This window comes from Lagopus leucura, unplaced genomic scaffold, assembly GCF_019238085.1.
Source record: "Lagopus leucura isolate 7727_CA_CO unplaced genomic scaffold, USGS_WTPT01 Super-Scaffold_100045, whole genome shotgun sequence".
Lineage (NCBI taxonomy): Eukaryota > Metazoa > Chordata > Aves > Galliformes > Phasianidae > Lagopus > Lagopus leucura.
In genome coordinates, this window is record NW_024962292.1 from 164,015 (window position 1) to 186,479 (window position 22,465).

Genomic DNA, 22,465 nt, shown 5'->3' on the forward strand with positions numbered 1-22,465 from the left:
CTTCTTTCCCGGCCTTGCGTGTCCCTTCCGGCCTGCTGTGTGTTTCTACCCTCTCCGTGTATTTCCTCGCCCCTCGTGTGTTCCCCCCTGCGTGCGTTGCCGTGCACCCTGCGTGCTTCTCGGGCCCCGTGCGTGCCCCCGGGCCCTGCATGACCCCGGGGAGCCGTGCGTCTACCCAGACTCCTGCATGCACACACTGAGCGTGCGGCCATTGCTCCCAAATGCACCCAGCCTCATGCATACCCCCCAGCACAGGGCACAGTGTGCACGGGGAGCGTATGCATCTGAGCCAAGTGCAGCGGGGTGCTGGGCAGATCGACCTTCCTCCCTCCCCGTTGGTGCACATGCGTGCACTTCCATGCATTCGTTCCATTTAGGAATGCAGAGCAGTGCTTATGCATGGATTTTCCACCCAAAGCAGTGTGGCCAGCAGGGCAGGGAGGTGGTCCTGCCTCTCTGCACTGTGCTGTGAGACCTCACCTGGAGCACTGCATCCATGAGGGGAGTCTTCGACATAGGAGAGACGTGGATCTGTTGGAACACATCTAAAGGAGGGCCACAGAAATGCTCCAAGGGATGGAACACCTCCATATGAGGGCAGGTTGAGAGAGCTGAGGCTGTGCAGTGTGGAGGGCAGAGGGCTGCAGGGAGACCTCAGAGTGGCCTTTCCAGATCCAAAGGAGCTGGAGACAGAATCTTTGGCAGATTCTGTGTGATAGGACAAGGGGAAATGGCTTCAAACTGAAAGAGGAGAAACTTATACTGGATACAGGGAGAAAGTACTCCATGCGGGGCGTGCAGTGCTTCAGGAGCCACGTGTGAGCTCCTGGTGCCAAGGCTGTGCCCAGCTGCAGGCAGCTGCTTTCCAGTCCTCATTCCCCTGATGCTCACAGTCCTGCAAGAGCTGTGCTGCACTGCTTCACCACCAATCCTGAGGTCTGAAGAGATATGTTCTCTGAGGACTGTTCCACTGCTTTTATCAGCAATGCATTGTCAAACTGGAGATAGAAATGCACCTGGAGGAGACAGCGGTCTGCGGGAGTGCTTTGTGCAGCTCAGGATGCCTCTCCTATGGGTGTCACTTCCCCAGTGGGTGTCAGAGTCTCACAGACTCATAGCTTGGCTTGGCACCACCCCATTCTGATGCTGTGAGCAGGGCTGCCACCCATATGATTTATTTTGCTCAAAGACCAACAGATCACCAGTAGTGGCAACTCACCCACCAGACATCACAAAACCCCTTTCCATGGAAGCCTCCCTCTGCCATCATCTCCTATGCTGGCCAATGGCAGAAATGCAATAAAGAGAGTGGGTCTGTAGTCTGTAATCTCCTGGGAAGCAAAATCTCCCTTTTGCTGCAAGCTCAGCTGGGGCCGAGGGCTCTGCCTTGCAGGCACTTGGTCTCTGTTTTACACAGGACAGATCACCATGTTGTTACAGAGCCCCATGCCCAGAGCTGCAGCTAGAAAACCTCTGAGCACTGAGCTGCACTGCGTTCCCAGTTGGGCTCTTATCTTCCAAACTGCCAAGGTCACACTGCAAATATAGAATTGCTGTATGTGGGGATGGTGGCATCCTGTGCACGTGGGAAGAGCTGCGGTGTGGCAGCCCCAGCACTGCTCCTGCAGAGATATGGACAGGGCCCAAAACATGGGGCAGTCCCTAAATATGCTGGGAATGTGGGAATGTTCCTACGGGGCCAGAGGGGCTGGGGGTGGTGGGCACTGCAAATTCTGGTGAAGGACCACTAAGGCAGCAGTGCAGATTCCTCAGGACAGCACCTGAGGGAATCACAAAGGGCACTGATCTGAATGCTGCAGCACTAGGGATGTTTTGGGAGCATCTCACTCCAGGGCTCTGTCTGCTCCAGGGTGGAGGTGGGGGCTGTGCTGCCTTTAGGAAACATTACACATGAGGTGAGGGGTGGGGAGGGAGGGAATATTGAAAAGAAAAGAAACTCAGACATTTTCCAGAACTGGATTTATTGTATTTGCAATCATCTCATAACGTTTTGTTTGTCCTCTGTTACGCCGCTGCACGCCCTCACCTCTAAGCGAAGGGCTCGGGGTGGTACCTGCATTTGAGCATTGTATTACTTTCTTTTCCTCTGAGAACGGTGATAAAGGATGGGCTCGATTTCTGCATCTTTTGTATGGGTGCAAAGTACTCATTTAACATACAGAGGCTTGGATTCTGTTTTGTAAAATCTTTAGGTTCATTTTCTGTTTAACGCCTTTTATTGGTATTCCCACAATACACACAGGAGCCTTAGAACTCAAACAACCAACTCACAGAGAGAGATGGGCACACAGGGGATCAGACCCTTTTCCTTTATTTTTCCTTTCTTTTCGTCATCACTTCTCTTGCACAACAACCACCTCTGGCTGAGAATGGAACGTGGGACCCCCAGGCCCCGCTTTGGGCTATGAGAAACCTCCAGCACCACGAGCAGCCATTTCCTGCCTCATTCCCAGCTGCACAACAGTGTGAACGCAAACCCTGTTCCCATGGGTGCAATTTTGCATACAGAGTGCTGCAGCAGGGCAGAACCCACACCAGGGATGCTCACCCCCACAGAACAGGGCAGCAATAGCAGCTGGCCGCGGTGCAGGGTTCACATGGTCGTGAATCGTCCACAGAAGGCTGACTCAAAGGTAACCCCACGTCTGGGTTACAGCATGGCAGTTGTACGGCTCAGGGCTGATGAGACAAAGAAAGGCTCAGTGTAGCAGTGGCGTGAGGGGCATCCGACTTGGGAGCACCCACCCGTGGCAGGGCAGCACCTGGCCACACGTGTGTGCCAGTCACCAACGCACGACTCAGCCTGCAGCAGCGCATCCTGCAGCCACATCCCCCCACCCTCGTGGCACCAACAGGGTGGGACCAGCATGCTCCCCAGGCTCACCCCTGTCTGAGCCCCTTCCTTGCACAGCTTCAGCCCGCTGAGCCCACAGCACCTCAGTCTCACCCCCCGGCTCAGGGCACAGCCCTCACACCATCACAGACAGGAGCACAAACATCTGTGTGCCATCCCTGGGTGAGCGCCGCAGCCCCGCTCCGGAGGGAAGGTGCTCATCTCTCTCCTTTAGGACTCCTGCTCATCAGTACAACATTTCAGAGAATAATCATCATCATAGTAATAATCATAGTACTAAAAACAGTATTTACAACAAGCTCCAGGTCAGAAGTACACACCAAGCAAACACTCAGCACCACAGAGAGCAGGACGGGGTCAACATCTCGCGGATACCTTCTCAGATCCCACCAGCGTGGGACACAGACATGTGACAGTTTCAACCCTTTCTTACACACAAACATTTTGCTTAAATTACTTTTAAAATTAGGTTTGTTTGTTTTTTTTTTTTTTAAAACATTTTCTTTTTCCTCTTTTTAATTTCTTGTCACTATATGGATGAAGTGATGCTGGCTCTACAACGATGCGTATCTAAGACAGCTGCTACTATAAACGGATCATTGGCTACTGCTAAGAAAGTCAACCCTCGGTTCCTCTCCAGTTCCTTCTCTGCCCCCAGTGCTCTGCAGTACCCCAGCACCAGGGTTGGCCCTTCCTGCAGGAGCAGAGTTGCCCCAGAAATGCTCTATGGCCGTGGAGGGGTTGCTCCTGGATCTTTGGGGACTTGTGGGGAGATCAGCAAAGAGCTCAGGGTCAGACCTCCAGCAGTGCTGCCCTTTGGCTTTTTGGGTGGGTTTTCTTTTCTTTTTCTTTTTTTTTTTTTGGTCGTAACCATTTGTTTGGTGTGTGTAATTAAAGCATACCTGAGACAGAAAACATCAGGTCCTAACTGAGCCAGCAATGCTTTTTGGGAGGGATGGAAAGGGAAGCACGCAGCCTGTGGTGCAAATCGTGGAATCATAGAATGGCTTGGGTTGGAGGGGACCTTAAAGATCACCCCCCTGCTGTGAGCTGGTTACCTCCACCAGATCAAGCTGCTCAGGGCCCCATCCCACCTCCAGGAATGGGGTAACCCCCTCTGCTCCACACACAGCACAAGGGACCCCAGCAGCCCCCCCCTGCATGCTGCCCTCCCCGAGAAGCACAGCACCAAAGCACTGCACAGGGTAACCCTCATCACCTCCTGCCCCAAATCCCACCACAGACTGGGCTGGCTGCTCAGCACTGCATCCCATGCACAGTTGGACCCAATTCCATGCAATGTTTTGGATGCAGTGTTTCCTCTCAGCTTTTCAAGGCAGTGGCAGAGCGGGTGCAAGGTCCCCAGGGCACAGCCCTGCAGTGCTGGGACTTCAGCTGCCTCCCAGACCATGGCAGTAGCAGCAGAGGAAGCCCCAGGCTGGCAGCCACCTGTCTGCATCACACTGCTGTCACCTACCACTGTCACACTTGCATATCCTTCACTCATCCCTACCTCTACCAAGAGACAACATTCGCTTAAAAATAGGCTTTGCAAAGCTAAAGATAGCCAAGAAACGAGCATGGGAACACCTCCTCACCCTTCCTGCAGAACTGCTCCTGCTCAGCTCCACCTCATCCAGTGCTGCTGGTAAGTCCTTATCCCAAAGTGCTGCTCAGGATCTCCCTGTCCTCAGCATCCACTGAGCCACATCCATCCTTGGGAAGAGCGACGTCCTCCCTGCCAGCAGGCAGCCTCACCACCATGTCCTGTCCCTGCTTTCCGAGGTGACCATGGAGGGCTGGCAGCCTGCAGACTGAGGGCCCTCCTGTGGTTCTGCAGAGCTGAGTTGACAGAACCCAGGGGGGCAGGAGGCTCAGCCTGCAGCCACCAGAGACAGGGATGGGGATGGAGATGGGGAAGGAGACATGGATGAAGACAGGGAGAGGGATGGGGACAAGGATGGGATTGGGGACATTATATGACATGGCACCAAGCTCTGTGCTGAGACCCTCCCCTGTTTTCACAGCGGCTGCCAAAGATCCACTCAAGATAAGGACGTTGGGTTGCTGCCTACCCTGGCTGCAGGAATGGCTGGGAGCCACGTGGCAGCACCGTGCAGCCAGCCTGCCACTCACTCACATTCTGCTCATTGCTCTGCTTACGTACAGAAGTGATCACTCCTTGTTATCCTGATACTTAGCTCAGAGCAAACACCAAGAGTGGTAAAAGCCCCCGGGTAAGAGTTCTGTATCTCTGTGACACTGCTGGTTGAATTTATTAATATCTCAATTTTTACATGAATTTAAGAAATATTTTTTTTTAAAAAAAGAAAAAAGGACAAACCCTCCAAAGAAGCTGTTTGATTGGCTGATCTCTATTTCAGGTGAACTAGCTGCTATTCTGCTGAGAGGTCTCTACGACCTGTGACTCCCCACAAGCACCGAACGATTAAGGATGCAGACAGAGAAGCGTGTTGCTGGGGGACAAACACCAGGGGATGGGGGGGGGGGGAGGGATGGAGAACCAAACGCTGCATCTAGACAAACAAAGTAAAACGTGTCGGTCGGTCGGATTGTTGACAGGAATCAGGTGCTAGATGTGTAGAAAAGCCCTTTATCCAGAGATCTCCTCCCGCTGTTCCTTGTTCCTGCGGACTTCAGCTGCGTGCAGCTCCTGCAAAAACAGGAGAGAGGACACGAGGTGGTCAGTCCTAAAGGCAAGCCGAGGGCTGTGGGTGAGCAATGAGAGCTACAGGCTAACAGTGTCTGCTCCTGCCTGCTCTGTTTTCCTCCTGTCCTGCATACATGATTTGTACCCTGAGAACAGGGGGATTCACCTGCAAGAAGCAAAGCATTGCAGGGCAGAAGTGGAGCAATACCAACCTGCTGCAGCCCTGCAGATGAGGGAATGGCATGGAGGTGTGCCAGGGGAGGGTCAGGCTGGGTGTTAGGAAAGGTTTCTTCAGCAGAGGGGAGCTGGGCACAGAACAGGTTTCCCAGGGCAGTGGTCATAGAATCATTTGAGTTGGAAGGGACACTTAATGGCCATCTAGCCCAGCTCCCCTGCAATGGACAGGGACGCCCACAGCTCAGTCAGATGCTCGGAGCCCCAGCCAGCCTGAACTTCATGAACATTTCGAGGGATGGGGCATCCACCACTTTGCACACGACACAAGTTCAAGAAGCGCTTGGACGACACGGCCATCAGAATGTCTCAGAAACACGGTTGCAATGTTGGGAGGTCCTGAGTGAAACCATAAGCAGGACTCCACGACCCCTTTGGGTTCCCTCCAACTCACGATATCTATGACCCTACGATCCCATGACCTCCCCAGACCCCCCAGCACCCCACACACTCACCTTCTCACGCAGCCGCTCCCTCAGGGCAGCCAGGTGCGCCTCGCGGATCTCCCGGCTCAGCTCCATCTTGTAGTTGAGCTTCTCCTCAGCCAGGCGGCTGAAATTGTTGTTCTCCTCCAGTGCCTTGTGCAGCACCTCCCGCTCGTGCTCCCGTTTCTCTGCCAGCTGCTTCAGCACTTGTGCCTCCTGGGTCTGGTGAGGCAATGGGACAGCATCCCTCAGCCTTGCTCCGGACCCCACAGAGCTTTGCTGACCTCCTCCCTCCAGAAGGCATTCACAGTGATGTGGGAAATAGCACAGGCAGTTGTTATAACAGCAAGGCTTGAAGCTGATCTGGCTATGTGACCAGCTGTTACATCCACATCAGCTGCTAAGAACTCCCCATGGCATGGCCATGCACGTGGGATCACACAGGGCTCCATACAGCTGTGCAGTTCTAGGAACAGAGGATAATTATGGCCACCACATCCAATTTCCTGCCTAAACCAGGTTGTAGAACTGCATCCTCTCCATGTCTCACCTGACTATAGCTCAGTAATACCTAAGAACACCATCAGCAATCACTTTTGATTTTAGATTGCCCCTGATCAGCCATTTTTTTAGGGTTTGGGGCAATGTACCACTACCACTGCTGCTTCAGGACATCGCGTTACCTTCCTTCTCTCCTCTGCAGCCTCCAGCCTCCTCTGCAGCTCCTCCAGGGACAGGTCCTTCTTCTTGGGGGGAGAGGAAAGGATGGGGCTCTCAGGAGACAAATCTGAAGGAGACTTCAGGATCACCTCGAAGCTCTGGCCCGATGCCCTCTTATCCAGCTGCTTCACCTCCATATCTAGGGGGGAAGAAAACAAACGAACTCTGTGTACCTGTGACATTCAGGAGAGCCTTCACCTGAGGGCACCACTGAGCTCTCCAGACAGGAACAATAGTGTTAGTTCCATGTCTTGACCTGGATAATTTTGTTCTACTTCCAGAATTTCTTGATTAGTCATCAGCTTCATCCCCTCTAAGTCAACTTAATTCATTTAAGTTACAGCACAATTACAGAAAGTCCATACTGCTGTTAACAAAGTGCATGTCACTCCAGTAGGAACTAGACAGCCTCCGGGATCAGATCCTTCAGGGAAAACGTGAGTCACATCTACACAGAATAAGCTGGAGAAGGAGGCTTAGCAGAAGGACCCTGGGCTGAGATGGGGATTTCTGCCCCAGGATGAGAGTGCCCACACTGGGAGCAAAGTGTCAGCCACAGCATTTGTCAAAGGCTCTGCAGCTTCTGTGGGAGCAAGTCACGTACCTCCATACTGGTAGATGGTGTTGGGATGTGGCTGGGTGTGGAAACAGGAGCAGATGAGGGAGAGCAGAGATAGCTCCTTCATTTTCTCCTTGTAGGCTGAAAAAGAGAAAATAGCAATGACGAGTCTGATGGCAATAGCAGCTCCTTTTCATGGAGAAATGAAGCAAGTAGGCCCAGGGAAAACCATTCACAGCTGCCAGCTTCTGTGGAAGATTTCCAGGCGGTTATGGGTTTTCCAAGTGTCCCCAAGGAGTACCAGAGAAAACTAAATTATCAGCCAGTGTAGCGAATGTCATAGGAAGATACACATTAGGATTTTACCATCTGCAGAGGTGTAAGAAAATTTTCCCTTTAGGAGTAGACACGCTTCTGCCCTTGTAGTGAACTACAAAGTGATGGCTGCCCAAACACTTTCTCCATAACAGTTCCAGACTCAGAAGCCCACTGACAGCTTGCAAAATTTCTCAACCCTCAGCAACTTACTGACATCAGGGTCAAGAGGAAAGCTGCAATCAGTTGTGTGGAGAACTTCCAACTTTCCAGTGTACCTCCTTCACCGCAGGAGCAGGCAAGGGATGGCACAGGTGGGTTCATGAAGATAGAGGTTGATAATGGACTGCAATCACAGCAAATGCTGTCCCCATGGCATTCTTCAAAGGATAGGGAAATGCACGATCCCTTCAAGTTCTGTCACTGTGACCCCTCACGTTTACTCAGCTGGAGGATGCATCATTGCACCCTCAGATATCACAAGTGCACGTGCTGCTGCCTTAACAACAGCAGTGCACACAGCTTCTCCTCTGCTTTCCCTTAGCTATTCAGGTGGGGAAAATAGTGGGTCTGTTTGCATACTTCACATCAGCACTTATTTGTCCTCCCAGCTACAAAACATCATCCTATTTAACACGGTCCTTTGGCTAACCAACAGTCCCTGCAGCTCTGTAGCAGGGATCTGTATTGAACTTTTCCCAGTTCATGCCACATGCTGATTTTAATGCCCTGTTTGGTTCTTCTATTAAATGCATGCCGGATATGAATAGTTTACATCAGCAATCCAAGCAAGACATCTTTGATTTTGTTCTTAATGAAAAAGACTTTGGAAAGCAGCATTGTGCTAGAAGGGTGGCATGCATCAGTTAAGCTACTATGTCTCATAATGTGCTGCCAAGAGCCCAGAGGAGGCTCTCTGGACCCAATGAGAGACATTATCACTTAACAGAGGGCACTAAGGTCCTTACTTTACCATTATGCCTCATCCTGTGTGAAACCAAGACATTAAGCAGATATGCCACATTGCTGACCCACCAGTTTAACTCCTAGCACTTATTTTAAACCACAATGCTTTATATGTCATTACTTGAACTTCAGTAGCTCCCCAGTTCTGATTTTGTGGTTTTCTGTGTAGATGAGTGTCTGCTGCAGCCCAGCATTTCAGGAGACCTATTGTAGTGATTTCACTTCTTAGCAGCTGCCTTCATTCCACTGGGATCTTCCCTGTCCTGCTTCCCTTCTGTAGCACAAACTGACCGTCCCTCTCTGTCAATTAAAATGAAGAGGAGAGAAGAGGACAAAAGGACATCGCTTCACTGAGCTGTGGCAGCGCTTTAATGAGCCCTGGAAGTGGTCTGCGTCCTTCTCCTGGAGCTGGAGCCAGCAGCTGCACCCCGGCGCCAGCCGTCAGATGCAATTAGCAGCGTGCGGGCACACGGGCCGAAGAAGAAAGGCTGAGAGCTGCCAGCCCCAGAGACCGGCGTGCTGCGGGGCGAAGAGCCAAAGAGCCCCACCATTAGGGCAGCCCTCGCTACCAGGCAAATCCATGGCAACCGCACAGTTTGGTCCGGGGAAAAACAACGGGAAAGGCGGCAGTGGGGCGGGAATCCCCCCGGCCCAGCCCCGGACAGAAAGCGGCCCGCGCGGAGCTGTCCCTTCAGCACCACCGCCCCCATCCCCGCGATCCCCCGCGCGGAGCTGTCCCTTCAGCACCACCGCCCCCGTCCCCGCGATCCCCTGCGCGGAGCTGTCCCTTCAGCACCACCCCGGGCAGCTCCAAGGCCGGGGGGTTCTACGTGAAAAAGGGGAAATACAGACCCATGGGAGAACCATCGCAATGACCTCATCCCCAGGTCGTTTTTAGAAAATAGGTGTTACATGTGTCCAACACGCTGTCAGTAGGCTAAGATAAGAAATAGATTCAGTGAGCAGAGGGAGATCCTGGTTCTATGCAGTTCGGCTTGATTTGGCATTGTAAATGAGATGGGAAGCTGAATTTCGTGGGGATTTTGCTGACGTAGGGTTTGAACATCAGTCTGTTCACTGCTACTCACCTCTTTATCTTGAGGGTTGTCCAACCCTCTCAGAACAGAAGTTAGTCTAAGGTCTCCAAGGGCAAGTTATTTTTCTATCTTGGCATTTAATTATTTATTGGTGCAGACTGAAACTTCCAGCTCTGGACCATTAAATTTCTTTCACAATTGCTCACACATAAACGTGACTGCAATTAAAACCAAACCAAACATTTACAAACAGATACTGCAGCCAGGGGAGCAGTCACAGCTGTCACTCAGGGCATTTGTACAGGCTCACAATGTCAGGCCACCAAGGCAATCATTCCTCTGGAAATGGTCTCAAACTCAGTGTCAGGTTTTTTTTTTCCAATATATTTTTGAATGATCCCTTGAGAGTGCTCCATTTTGCTCAGCGGGGGAAGATTTATAACACTGCAAATAAAAGTAGGGAACATAACCACTGAGTCACTGTTTAAGAAACTGTGTCAAAGGAGATTAAATCCAAGGTCTCCTGAAGCAAGACTTTCAATTTCAGTTGCATCAAAAAGAGAATGCTTAAAACTCCCAGGGCAAAAGACCACTACTGGAAACCTTGCACACATCAACTTACCTCAGGAGTGCCTGCACTCATATTTACCAATAGATGTAAAGTTCTGAGGACATACTTGTGTCAGGGGGAATCATTTCTGAAGCAAGACAAGACAGCTGGTTGGCCAGAGAATTACATGCAATGAGCTGCTGCCAGGAAAGATCATGTGCCTTCCAGTGCACAAATTTACATATTTCAATAACATTTAGACTGGAAAAGCTGGACTTGTTATTTAAGCATCCTGTAAGGTGGAGTAAACTTTATTTTTTGTTTCATGGGCCCCAGGTAGCCATTAAATGACAATACTATCTAAAAAGGAGCAATACTTCTGAATATTTATGCCCAGTAACAAGCACCATCTGATTCTGCTCTATTTCAATGCCACTGCACACAACATTCAAGAATTAATCTTAATTAAAATGTTTCATCCAACTTTTCCCTGCACTGTCTATATTGCACAAGTCAGACTACTTCCTCCCTGTCTCAAGGAGAGCAAGGCAGATTCCGAAGCCTCTACCAACCTGTCAAGAAATGAACATGGTCAGCTTCCTTCCTCTCCAGTGACCCATTTCCTGTGCTCCCTCTAGTGCTGTGCAGTACATAATGCATCCTCATATTCCAGCTGCTTCCCGCGAGCGCTACACACAGCATTTGTCCATGTAAAGTGTTTATTTTCAGGTTAAGTCCCGGGGACACCATCCAGTTACTCCCTGAGTGGCTGTGGAGCAGGAAACAGAGAAGTGGCTGGAGATGGGCACAGGGCATGAGCAACAAGAACCACCTCCCACTGGTGATGTGCTCAGACCATGGGGTTTCCCATTTCCAACCCAATATTGATCAAAAATTCTGGTTCTTCACTTCTTGACCAGATGAAAGGAAGCTGAAGGCTGTCTGATTAGCCTGCCTTTTGTTAGATGTTTAATGATGTCCAGCAAAATAGAACAGGGCTGGTAAGGCACAACATCAGTACAGTGTAAGTCATAATGAACCAGAGGCACATTAAGAATATTTGTGTGAATTTGGAGAATTAAAATGGATGAGACTGAATGTGCCGTATTTGGTAGCAAGGTCAAAAGAAGGTTATTAGAAGAAAATTACTTGTTTTGCAAATATAACTTTGGAAAAGTAAAAAATTGTGTCTGTGAAGAATACTATACCGCAATAAGAAGAGAATAAGAAGAGAAGGTCCAATTGTAAAAGTAGCTAAAATACGAACAGAAGGCAAAGAAGATCAGTGATCCGGGTCTTTCAGAACAAAGAATGCTATGCCACATGCACAACAAAAACAACCACAAACTTTGATAAGCTTTGAGAATACAACAGGATGGAGATACTCTCACTGCCATCAAGCTGATGGCAAGGCCTTTGCCTCAGTCCAACTCACTTCCTTCTTGCTCCACCATATCCCACACCAGAGCAGCACGAGAGCTCACACAGCCAAAAGAGGAAGGGCAACCAGTGAAAGCAGTGGGATCCTGAGGAACAAGACTGATGCATCTCCATTCCTATAGAGACCCAAAAGGTGCAGTGGGTGCAGGTGGAATCGCTCATGAGGACAGACATGAAGACCATCTGCCTGCTGTCGGACATCTGCTGAGCCATCCCCAGAAGTGGTTTCCTATTACCTGCCTCATTCTCTCCCAGGTTTCATTTGCAACTCGTGTACGCAACATCAACCCGCATTACGCACAGCCAATAGATGAGCAAATCACTCACTCTCCAATGCTGAACACGTGGAGTGTTTTGCAGGAAAATAATCAGGGAGATTTCCCCTTCTCCTGGCTGAGCAAGGGAGAAGGGTCTGAGTAGGGCAGCAGAGAGCCAGGAGCCTGAGTGTGTTAGTGAATGGTCACCAGGAAGTAGAAAAGCATGGACTGGGTTGCTTGCTAAAGCAGTTGAAGGAGCCAAAATGGAGGCAGCTGTCCCAGAGTGCAGGTTTGGGACAAATGTAGTCACGGTTGGATAAAGCAATGAAAAGCTGCTTTCAAATAGCTTGGAATAGGATGAGCTGTTCATGGGACAAAGTGAGGAGCTCCATGTCACACTGAGCCACAGGCAGCTGTTTGGTCCCTTTGGATTTTGGTTTCCTTTACCTTAACTGGGGATTATTGTACTGGCACCTTGTACAGAGATATTATTTGTATAAACACTTTCAGAGAACACAAGATTCTGCAGTATGGCACTAAACATGTCGAGGTACTTCAAAAGAATAAAAGGGCTGTTAGAAAATATCCTGAGCCGCTCTTCACCAGCTGGGATGTGCAAAGTGCTACAGTGCATTCACATGGACCTTGGTTGCTCTCTAACTCTTTTGTATTTCTAAATCACAGCTGATGATATGAGCAGCAGTTCAGGTCCCTTCTGCATAGGAGAATTTTGAGATATCTGAGGGCAACCAACATGGTGCCACCAGTGAAGATATTTTAGAAAGAAAATATATTACTTAAAGATTCAGATCCTCTGCTTGGAGACAACGTTTAAAAAAATTAAATCAAAAAGAAATGCCTGCAAGAGGTTCTCTTGGCTTGCAAAACTGAAGTCCCAATAAAAGTACCATAAATATCTAATTTTACAGGCCATATGCACTCTATCAACAATAGAGAGAGAAAATAGGTAGCGATTTGTTGAGAGCACTGTGATGGAGAGGCATGGCAGAAAGAGCCCTGAATGTCACCACTAGTAGAAATGAAGGTATGGAGCAATGCTGATTGGTGTCCATCAACACCATTCAGAACAGGGAGTAAGAGGGCAACCCATGCCCATGTCAGGCCATAGAACTCTGACGTTTCATTGGAGATGGGAAAACTCCAGGATCCATGAATGCCAAGCAGCAGCTCCTCTCGGCTCCTCCTTCTCAGACACCAGCATCCAAGAAAAGCCCATGGGGCTCCCACCTTACTGCATCATTTCATAATCTCTATGTAGGGAGCTGGTGCTCCCCTCTTCTGCTCAGCCCAGACACCTACACACGATGGGAACCACTCCAGCCTTGTAGAGCCCCACAGGATCCCATGAGGAGCTGCAGGAAGCACGAAGCTTTGTCCAGCTGCTGCAGGAGGGTGTGTGGGGCTCCAGCCCTGCAGCACTGCAGCTGAACCTGCACTGAGCATGTGCTGCTGCTCCCTCAGCTTCTGCACTAGCAGGCACAATCCTGGCCAGCAAAAAATGAAGGTGGAAGGCAGTGCTGAGTGCTGGGCCAGGGGAAAGCGAGCCCTGTTTCTTATCATTCCAGCAATTTGTTTGAACAAACCCAAGAAAATCTTCCCAAGGGGGAATCAGCCCCTGGGCACCAGCTGCAGACAATTGCAGCTGCTCTCCCTGCAGCATGGATTAGCTTTGGCTGGGGATAATGAAGAGAGAAAACAAGATTTTTTTTCCCCTGATTTTAAGGAACAGCTTGCCTTTTTTTCTCCACTTTTCCAGGCTGTTCCTGCTATGGAGACAGCAGCTGGTGGGAAGCTGCTCACTGCAATGCTGGGCGAGGCTCAGCCTTGCTCTCCTCCTGCCATAGCCCTGCCTTTCAACCCCCTGACATCACTTCTGTGCTTGCAGAGAGCTACAAAAAGCACGGTTTTGTGAAGCACACACTTCTGCACGATTCGAAGTCTGCCCTGGCAGTAAAACTGCATCTTCCAGCAGGTGAAATGTGGCACGGGCATGGGGCTGGGAAAGCAAGAATGCACCAAATGGGGGATGCATCCAGCACCTTGCCTGTGCTGAGTTTGCTGCGCCCTTGGTGTCATGGCCAAGCAGTCTGCTGTGTCCCCCTAAGTGGCTCCATGTCCTCTTCCCAGCTGCAAACATCCCCAGCCCCATCATAGGGTGGGAACAGTTGGGGGGCACCTCCCAGCACGCCCTGACACAGGAGCACTTGCACGAATGCATGGAATGGCTGAAGATTTCCGACCACTTTTGATGTGCTGCTTCCCCACCTACAGCTGCATGCAAAGCCCACCGCACCTCACCCACCCCACAAAACCTCCCATCTTTCCATCCCTTTTAAAAGGAGAAAAGAACAGAGAACGCTTAGAAGGACCCAGCAAAGGGCAGGGGAAGAGGCAGGGGTGCTGCCTGCTGCCTTCTGCCTGCTTCTCTGCCACAGAGGGGGCACAAAGCACTCCCCACATTTCCTTTTTGTCTTTCCTTCCTATTCAGTCCCACACCCCAGCCCTGCATGGTTCAGCTTCACCCATCCAAGCCCCTCTTTATGCACTGTGTTTTCTCCAGAAACTTCTATGTATTTTTTTTTTAAGGGAAAAGAGAAAGACCCTCTGAACACACCCACTGTCCGCTGTATCAATGCAGGATTTTCTCCTCTGCCCAACCTCCAGCCATTTCAATTCCTGCTCTCCGGCTCAAAGGGACAAGGATCATTTTTAGGGGGAGCAGAGCCCACCCAGAGCCCCAGCGCTGCTGCAGGAGGAGGGAGGGAGGGAAGGAGGGGGGCTGCCCTGCAGCACTGCTTCACCAGCGCCATCAGAGGACCGCTCCCCTGGAGCATCTCCTGATGAAAGAAACACAGGGTGGGGAGCTGGGAGATCGCACAGCAGCGCACCCAGGTTGGGTTTAGGCTTTTTTTTTTGAGGGATTTTTAATTCTCCATGTCTTTCTTTCCAATATCCATTTAACCAATATCCATTTAAGCAATCTTCACAGAACCGAATTGTAGGGAAACGCCATTTGGCATTTCTCTGCATCCAGCTACACCCCATGCACGTTTATTAAAGGGAATAAAAAGAAAGCTGCATCACACTGCAGAAATAGCCATGAATTGGCAAGCAGCGCCGTCGGATGGTGCAACATAGCAGCAGCCATAGCATAAATAGGCACATTTATCACGGGTGGATCGCTATTAAAATCCAAGGAGCACCCACTGCCTCGCACCAGGGGGTGTGTGCTGGGCGGTGGGGAACAATGCATCCAAAACAGCACAGGTGAAGGGGAAAAAAAAAACAACCAATAATCCAAAAACCTCCATATATATATATATATGTATGTATATAAAGAGAAGAAGGGTAACGAGCAGCCCTACCTGAGACGGTGCTGGCCATGCTGCCGGGTACGGGGAGGCGAGGTCGGAGCGGAGCGCCCGCAGAGCGGGGATGGAGCGGAGGGACGGGCGGGTCCGCGGCGGCGGCAATGAGCGGCTCCGGCTCCTCCGGGCGGCTTTGACGGCGGTCCCTCCCCGTCCGCCCGCTGCCAGAACTGCGGAGCCGGGAGGAGGGGGGTGATGGGGAGGGGGGGGCGGTGTGGGTGGGTGGGGGGCAGACACACCCAGCTCCGGCAAAAGATGGCCTTCTCCCCTGCCTGCCTTTCTTGTCTGCTGCTCTGCTTCCCTTTTATCCGATGAAAGCAAAACCGAGCGATTTTTTTTTTTAAATTCTCTTTGTTATCTTTATTACTTGCATCTTTTCTCATTTCCTTTCGTTTCATCTCATTCCATTCGTTTCATACTTATGTGTGTATTTTAATGAAATGGATGGAGTGGCTCTGAGCTCTGCTCATGAGGAGGATGGAGCTCCCAGCCGGAGCCCAAACCCTGCCGCATTCTCAGCCAAACAGGCAGGGAGGTGGGGGTTCCTGATGGGCTCAGTGCTTTTAGGCACAGTTTGTGCACCAGGGCACCAAAGGGGCTGCAGTTAGGGGTGAAAGTGTTGTAAAAGTAGATGCAGAAGAGCAGAACAGAGCCTTCCGAATCCAGTGGAACTCTGCTGTCTCTATATACGCGTGCATTCATTATTATTATTTCTCAGGCATCGGGACATCTTTTCTTCTTCTTCCTTTTCCATTTTCCACCATTTCCCCCTTTGTTTCTTCTCCTAGAGGCCAGCACACCTGTGCTTTTGCAGCACGTCCCCCAGCCACGCTCAGGACCACAGAAGCACCACATTTTCCCTCAGCTGGGCTTTGCACAGAGCCCTGCAGCCCCCTGCACAGCCCCCGGCTGCAGCCCCCCCAGTGCACTGCAATGCAGGCACTCCCAAGCCCCCCCCCCCAGCAGCTGCAGGGATCCATGGGCTGCTCACGTTGCTGCAACAGAGATGGGAGCTACATGCAATGCCTGCTGAACGCACTGAAAGACTCAAAGCCCTTTCTTCCTATCCTTTCCCCCAGCCTCCAAGCACCCCATCCCCTCAAAACTGTACATCAAATGCAAAGGTTTATCACAGAAACAAAAACCTTAAGTCTAATTCAGGATAATATTGGCATTATCCACAATTTTCCACTCTGTGTTTGGAGCAGGATTTATTTATTTTTTTTTAAATCCCAAGTGGACAATTAACTGCTACCTGCATCTATTCGAGGCTTATTTCCCAGCTGTAAACCCCCTGCTTTTTCCTTCAGCTGAATTTCTAAGACTTTACAGGTCATCCTGAGGGCTGCAGGCTGAAGTTTCCTATGGTTCATGTGTCCATTTCCCCATTAGCAGGTAAAGACAGCTATCCCAAGCTCACCAAGACTGGAATTCTCCCACTCCATTCAGCGACAGCTCTGGCTTTGATTCACCCAGGAGGTCAAACAGGGTCTGCCTACCCCTTGCAATGTTCTGAAGCTTCCAGACATCAATTGCATGAGTTTTCTATTTAGAAAAAGGCACAGAACACTTCCAAGGCACATGTCCCATTGGAGCAAGTGGTTATGCCACACAGCATACACTTCAGCTCCAGTACTGATGGCACTTCCCAGATGACCTGACACATCCATTCAACATAATTAATGCTGGATCCATCTCTTACACTGGGTGATCGTTCTTCCTTATTTTAAATGTCTTTACAAGTTCTATTTTTCCATGGTGCTGCAATACAGGGCAATAACACATTGCCTGGCAATAGCATGAGACCTACCTGTCCTGTTTGCAGTCTCAAGCTGGGAGAAGCTGCCTCAATTGGCATGAAATAATAAATGTTCCACACTGGGCAGCCATCAGCCCCTTGCAATTGTTAACTAATACAAGAAATCCACGACAACATCAGCACTAAATCAAGAAAATATTTCCTTGAAGGCAAGGAAACAATGGGGTTATTCTGATGTTTCCTCTTCATAACCATTGTGCACTTGAGAAATGAGGCCACGTTGTACAGAAGGACGGGGTCGGGGAGAAGGGTTGTGCTACTTCAGTCACGTAAAGGTGCAAAGCAAGCTGCAGATTCAGGTCACCTCTGGGTGCTCAGCTGCAACTGCAGCACACATACAGAAGTTAGCAGCACAAAGCTGGAGGGCTGAGCACCCACAGACGAGAAAGGGCAAATTTGGAGCATGTGAAGATGCAAGCTCTGGTCCGGTGATTGCTGTACAGCTTCCACTAAAGCATTAATCCCATCTGCTTCAGCTTCTTCATCTGTAAAATGGGTGTTTACTTATTTTTCTAATGACAGAATGACTGTGTGAAAAGTCTGAGTGTCAAAGAGGAAAGCTGTTGTTCTTCTGTTACCCAACAGGGAAAAGACATCAAGGCTCTGGGTTACCTGGATTCAAAAGAACCAAATAATTATGTGGCCAAACAAAAGTTTTAGATGGTTGCTATGGGAGCCATCACACATGCTCAGAAGGACAATGAATGGCAACTTAATCATCTCCTGTATGAAAGGAGAAAAATATCCTTCCTACAAACAGCAGCAATTTCACAGGCAGTTGATGCTGCTCTTTGAAGCCTCCTCCCATTCCTCAAGATTCTCACTTGACTGGGAAGAGAAATCCCGTATAGGTGGCCTGTGAGCAAAACTGCAGGTGGTGCACCTCGTACTTCTGCTCTGCACAAGCCTTCTGCTGGCACGAGGCCCTGCAGATCCCTTCAGTCGCCCTCACACCCCCTTCCCTGTGAAGTTTGAGAATCGTCTTTTTTAAGGTTTCTCCTTTGTGTGTTTTTCTCCCCTTGAAGGCACTGCTTCAAACGAAAAATGGTTCATCCAAAAATCAACACCCACCGACCCGAGCGCGCAGTGAGGAAAACTCAGCTGGCTGCACATCTTCCTGTCTTGGTTTATCATCTAACGAGTGTTAGATAGGGACTGGGCTGCCAAGTAACCGTGCTGATCTGTTTTGTTCTTCAAAACCTTCCTATCCTCTCTCTTTCTCCCTCTTCAAAGTTTTGCCTTGAAAGAACGGAGGGAGCCGGGAACCAGAACGAAAGTCCAGGCATAAGACAAATTCTTGTGCTTACTGTGTTTGTGTCACAACACAAAACAGATGTCCCAGCTTCAGTGAACCCCCACAATTCTTCAGCAACTTTCATGAGAAACAAATCCCCCCCTTGAGAGATTTTGCTCTCTGATTTTAGAATACTCAGGTGCAGCAATGAGAGGCTCGCCAATGCTGGCACTGCAGAGTTGGTCAAGTAAGGTAAATGGTGCAGAGACCCAATCCTCCAGAAGGATAAGGAGCCCTCAGCCAGTGCTGACTCACACGGCCCGGACAACAGCGCTGCTGACTCACACTCCTTTTTTGGGTTTGGTAGCCTTCCAGCTCTTCTCTAAAAGTAACATTGCTTCAATCAACACTACCTAAATAACCCTAAAAATAATCTGATTTGATATAGTGCTGCTGTTATTCTTCTTCGGTGTAGGAAAGTTATAATGACAGAAAATTCCACATATTTGTGATCATTTTTAAACCTTTATTCTCCATTATAAACTTACTGCTCGCTCTCACGGTGTTTCAGTTTTAATAAGTCATTTCTTTTGCAGCATACTCTTGCACGATGAATATCGAGTTAGAGCTCTCTGGCACACTCAGAAACAGGTGCAAAATAACTTGTCACATTTTGTGTGGAGCACCACAAAGCACAGAAGGAATAACTCAAATCTCTCCAGCCCATTAGCTGCAGTTAAAGACAGTTTACAAGCCAGGCAGGTTCAGCTCAAGGAGTTTGAAGACTGGCAAGCAAAATAGCCACAGAAGTAAACTCCCCTAGCTGAACACAGAATATACCAGAAGTTTGAGATCAGGTTATATAACAGACTCACATTTAACGTCTGTTAAGTATTTGAACACCCCTACATACAAACGTTACCCCCTGCAGTTTGCTAGGAGATATTTGACAAGATACAGTAAATTAAACCACTTCCTGTTCTGCATCTTCACAGCAACTGTCTAACAGCATGGGATGCTGCAACAACACAGGGAGATGCATCTGAAACATTTTTTTCCTCCTCATGTAAGCACTTAAAATACAGCTCAGTGACATTTGGGGATCCAGGTAAACCACACCTGCCCATTTATTACAAGAGCTGCACGGTTTGCTGGAATCTTACACACAGAGATCCCAGCTCAGGGCTGGTTGTGACACATGAGGTTTGAGGGGCTGCAGCCTCCAGGCAGCTCCTGGCCACGTGCACCAGCAACAGGAGGCTGAAGGCAGGCAGAAGGGAAGCAAAAGGAGAACAAAGGAGCAGCACATTCACCCTTAGCAAGACACCTGCCGAAATTCACTACTGTTCTTACTGCAGAAGCCATGAGGCCCAACAAAATGAAAGAGACAATTCCTTTATCTACGGGGCAGGCTGACTCCACAGCAACCCCCATGCCACGTGGCTGGTCTGTGCAGGGTGCCAGATGTGCAGGGCAAAAAGCAGCCCCAGAGAGAAACCTCAGACGTCCCCATCACGCTGAGCCCATAACAAGGTGAGGAGCTGCTCCAGCCACTGCCGACACATTGGAGGGGCACAGCCCAGGGGGCACAGACTGAGAGAAGCGGCTTCTTGGCCCCTTTTAGCGACCGACCTGCTGTCTCCCAGGGCCTGAACCGCACGGTGGCTGAGCAGGGAGGAGAAGCCCCTCTCAGGCTCAGGCCCTGCTGCCCTTGAGGACCAAACCACCATTAGGGCTCGGCTCCTCCCAGCCCGCGGCTCCCAAGGCCTCCACAACAGATCACAGGAGACGCACAGAACCTCCAGCCCCACTCGCTCGCCCCTGGTCCAGCCGGGACTCAACGCGGCCTGCTCAGAGCCCCGCCGCGGCCTACACAGGCCTCGTTTCCTGGGCAACGCCGGAAGTCTCGCGAGAGCGTGCGCCGGAAGTTACGCCACGCGAGTGGGGCGGGGTGGGCGCGTGACACGGAGCGGGGATTCCGAACGGCGGAGCGGGAGGTGGGGGGGGCAGCGTTACTGCGAGCGGGGCCCGAACGGGGGGGGGGGCGGGTTGGGACGGCTTTGAACCGGCTTTGAACGGTCTTGAACCGGCTTTGAACGGTCTTGAACCGGCTTTGAACGGCCTTTCCACGTCGGTCTCCGGGTTCTTACCGACTGCTAACGGCGCGCTCCGTTGCAGGGATCGGTCGGCGGCGATGCCCAGGATCACGCTGAGGGGCGTGACGGTGGATTTCCCTTTCCAGCCCTACGAGTGCCAGGAGACGTACATGGCCAAAGTGCTCGAGTGTCTGCAGACGGTGAGACCGCCGAGCGCAGCCCCGCCGTGCCCGCCGCCCGCGTCCCTCGGTGCCGCATCCCCACGGCTCCAGGGATGGTGAACCCCCGCCCCCCGTTGCGAGAGGAAATGTCTCCTAATGCCCAACCTCACCCTCCCCTGGTGCGCCGTGAGGCCATCGCCTCTCATCCTGTTGTGTTATCTGGGAGCAGAGGCTTTTTAGATGAGATGTTGTGCGTTGTGGTTCCTCTTACTCTGGGCTTTAGACTGAGCACGCTAAGTTGGTTAGAGGGTCCTCCAGGTCATGCTTTCAGAATCATAGAGTCACAAGGTTGGAAACGACATGCAAGACCATCTGGTCCAACCACCCTCCCATTAGCACTGCTACCACAAGCACTAAACCATATCTTGTAGCTCCTCATTCAGATGCCTCTTGAACACTGCCAGGGATGGCGACTCCACCACCTCTCTGTGCAGCCATTCCAGTGCCTGACCACTCTCTGAGAGAAAAAGTTCTTCTTTATGTCTAACCTAAACCTCTGGTACAACTTGTGGTCATTTCCTCAGGTCCTGTTTGTTGCCTGGGAGAAGAGGCTGAACCCCTCCTCATCACAACCTCCCTTCAGGAAGTTATAGAGAGCAATGAGGTCTCCTCTGAGCTTCCTCTTCTCCACACTAAACAATCCCAGCTTATAAACTTTTATATTGATACATATTTTTCTGTTGTATGAGAAAGCACAACTATGCAGTTGTTCTAGCTGAACCTCTAAATTACCCATTTTTCCCTTATTCCTTTTATTTCTCTTCAATAAAGAAAGTAAACGGCATTCTAGAGAGCCCTACAGGAACAGGAAAGACCCTATGCCTGCTCTGTTCCACTCTGGCCTGGAGGGAACATTTCAAAGATACCATCTCAGCCCGTAAAATTGCACAGCGTATGAATGGAGTTGAACTCTTCCCTGACAGACCCATGTCTTCCTGGGGCAATGCTGCCACAGATGGTGACATCCCAAGTGAGTTCTTTGATTTTTATACTCAGTGGGAGTGATGCAGGAATGTTAATGAGCACTTGCTTTTATTTATGTATTTTTAATTTTTTTTCAGAGTATTAAAAGTGCACTTAGCTTGTTCTTATGTGTGTGAGAACTTGTGTGACAAAATCTTGCTGTCTCTACAAGGCAAATCATTGCCATAGCACCAGCTGGGAAAGGAAACTAATAATATCCCATGTTCTTCTTGTTGTGCTAATAGTGGTTTTCTGCTCTTTTTTTCCCCCTCTATTTGACAGCGTATTACACAGACATTCCTAAAATAATTTATGCATCCAGAACTCACTCTCAGCTTACGCAGGTCATTAACGAATTAAAGAACACAGTCTACAGGTAAATATGATTTAGGATGGTGCTCCTATTTAAAGAAAAGGTGGAGGAAAATACTGTTCTAGTTGCTGTCTGACTTTATGTCTGTATAAATGTATGAAGGTATAAAAAACTGATACTCACTGAAATCTAGTTCTCTTAATGTGCATGTGCACAACCTGGAGTTCTTCATTGTTGTTTTTTTTTTTCCTTCACTTGTAGAATTTCCTGAATTCAGTCTGGTTTGGGTTCTTTATTTCACACATTTATTTCACACAAATTCCTTGCTTTACTTCTTGTCATAATCTTATTCATGTAAGAATGGCAGCTGCCTCTCGAGAA

The 22,465-nt window shown here is 49.9% G+C and overlaps 2 protein-coding genes across 3 annotated transcripts in view; one reads left to right on the forward strand and one right to left on the reverse strand.

Annotated features, from left to right (window-relative positions):
- Positions 1-1,965: 1,965 nt before the first annotated feature.
- On the reverse strand, positions 1,966-15,559 carry STMN3 (stathmin 3). The gene is made up of 5 exons (XM_042884725.1): positions 15,436-15,559; positions 7,530-7,625; positions 6,889-7,064; positions 6,236-6,427; positions 1,966-5,549 (listed from the first exon to the last, which is right to left on the reverse strand). The coding sequence occupies exons 1-5, from the start codon at positions 15,452-15,454 to the stop codon at positions 5,490-5,492; spliced, it is 543 nt and encodes a 180-aa protein (XP_042740659.1). The 5' UTR covers positions 15,455-15,559; the 3' UTR covers positions 1,966-5,489.
- A 4,913-nt stretch (positions 15,560-20,472) lies between these two features.
- Positions 20,473-22,465, forward strand: part of RTEL1 (regulator of telomere elongation helicase 1) — a 37,359-nt gene continuing 35,366 nt past the window's right edge. For both annotated transcript variants that reach the window (XM_042884713.1, XM_042884715.1), the window contains exons 1-4: positions 20,473-20,488; positions 20,670-20,787; positions 21,580-21,778; positions 22,054-22,147. In XM_042884713.1, the coding sequence (XP_042740647.1) occupies positions 20,686-20,787; positions 21,580-21,778; positions 22,054-22,147 (395 nt within the window). In that variant the 5' untranslated portion in view covers positions 20,473-20,488; positions 20,670-20,685. The remainder of the gene's footprint in view (positions 20,489-20,669; positions 20,788-21,579; positions 21,779-22,053; positions 22,148-22,465) is intronic.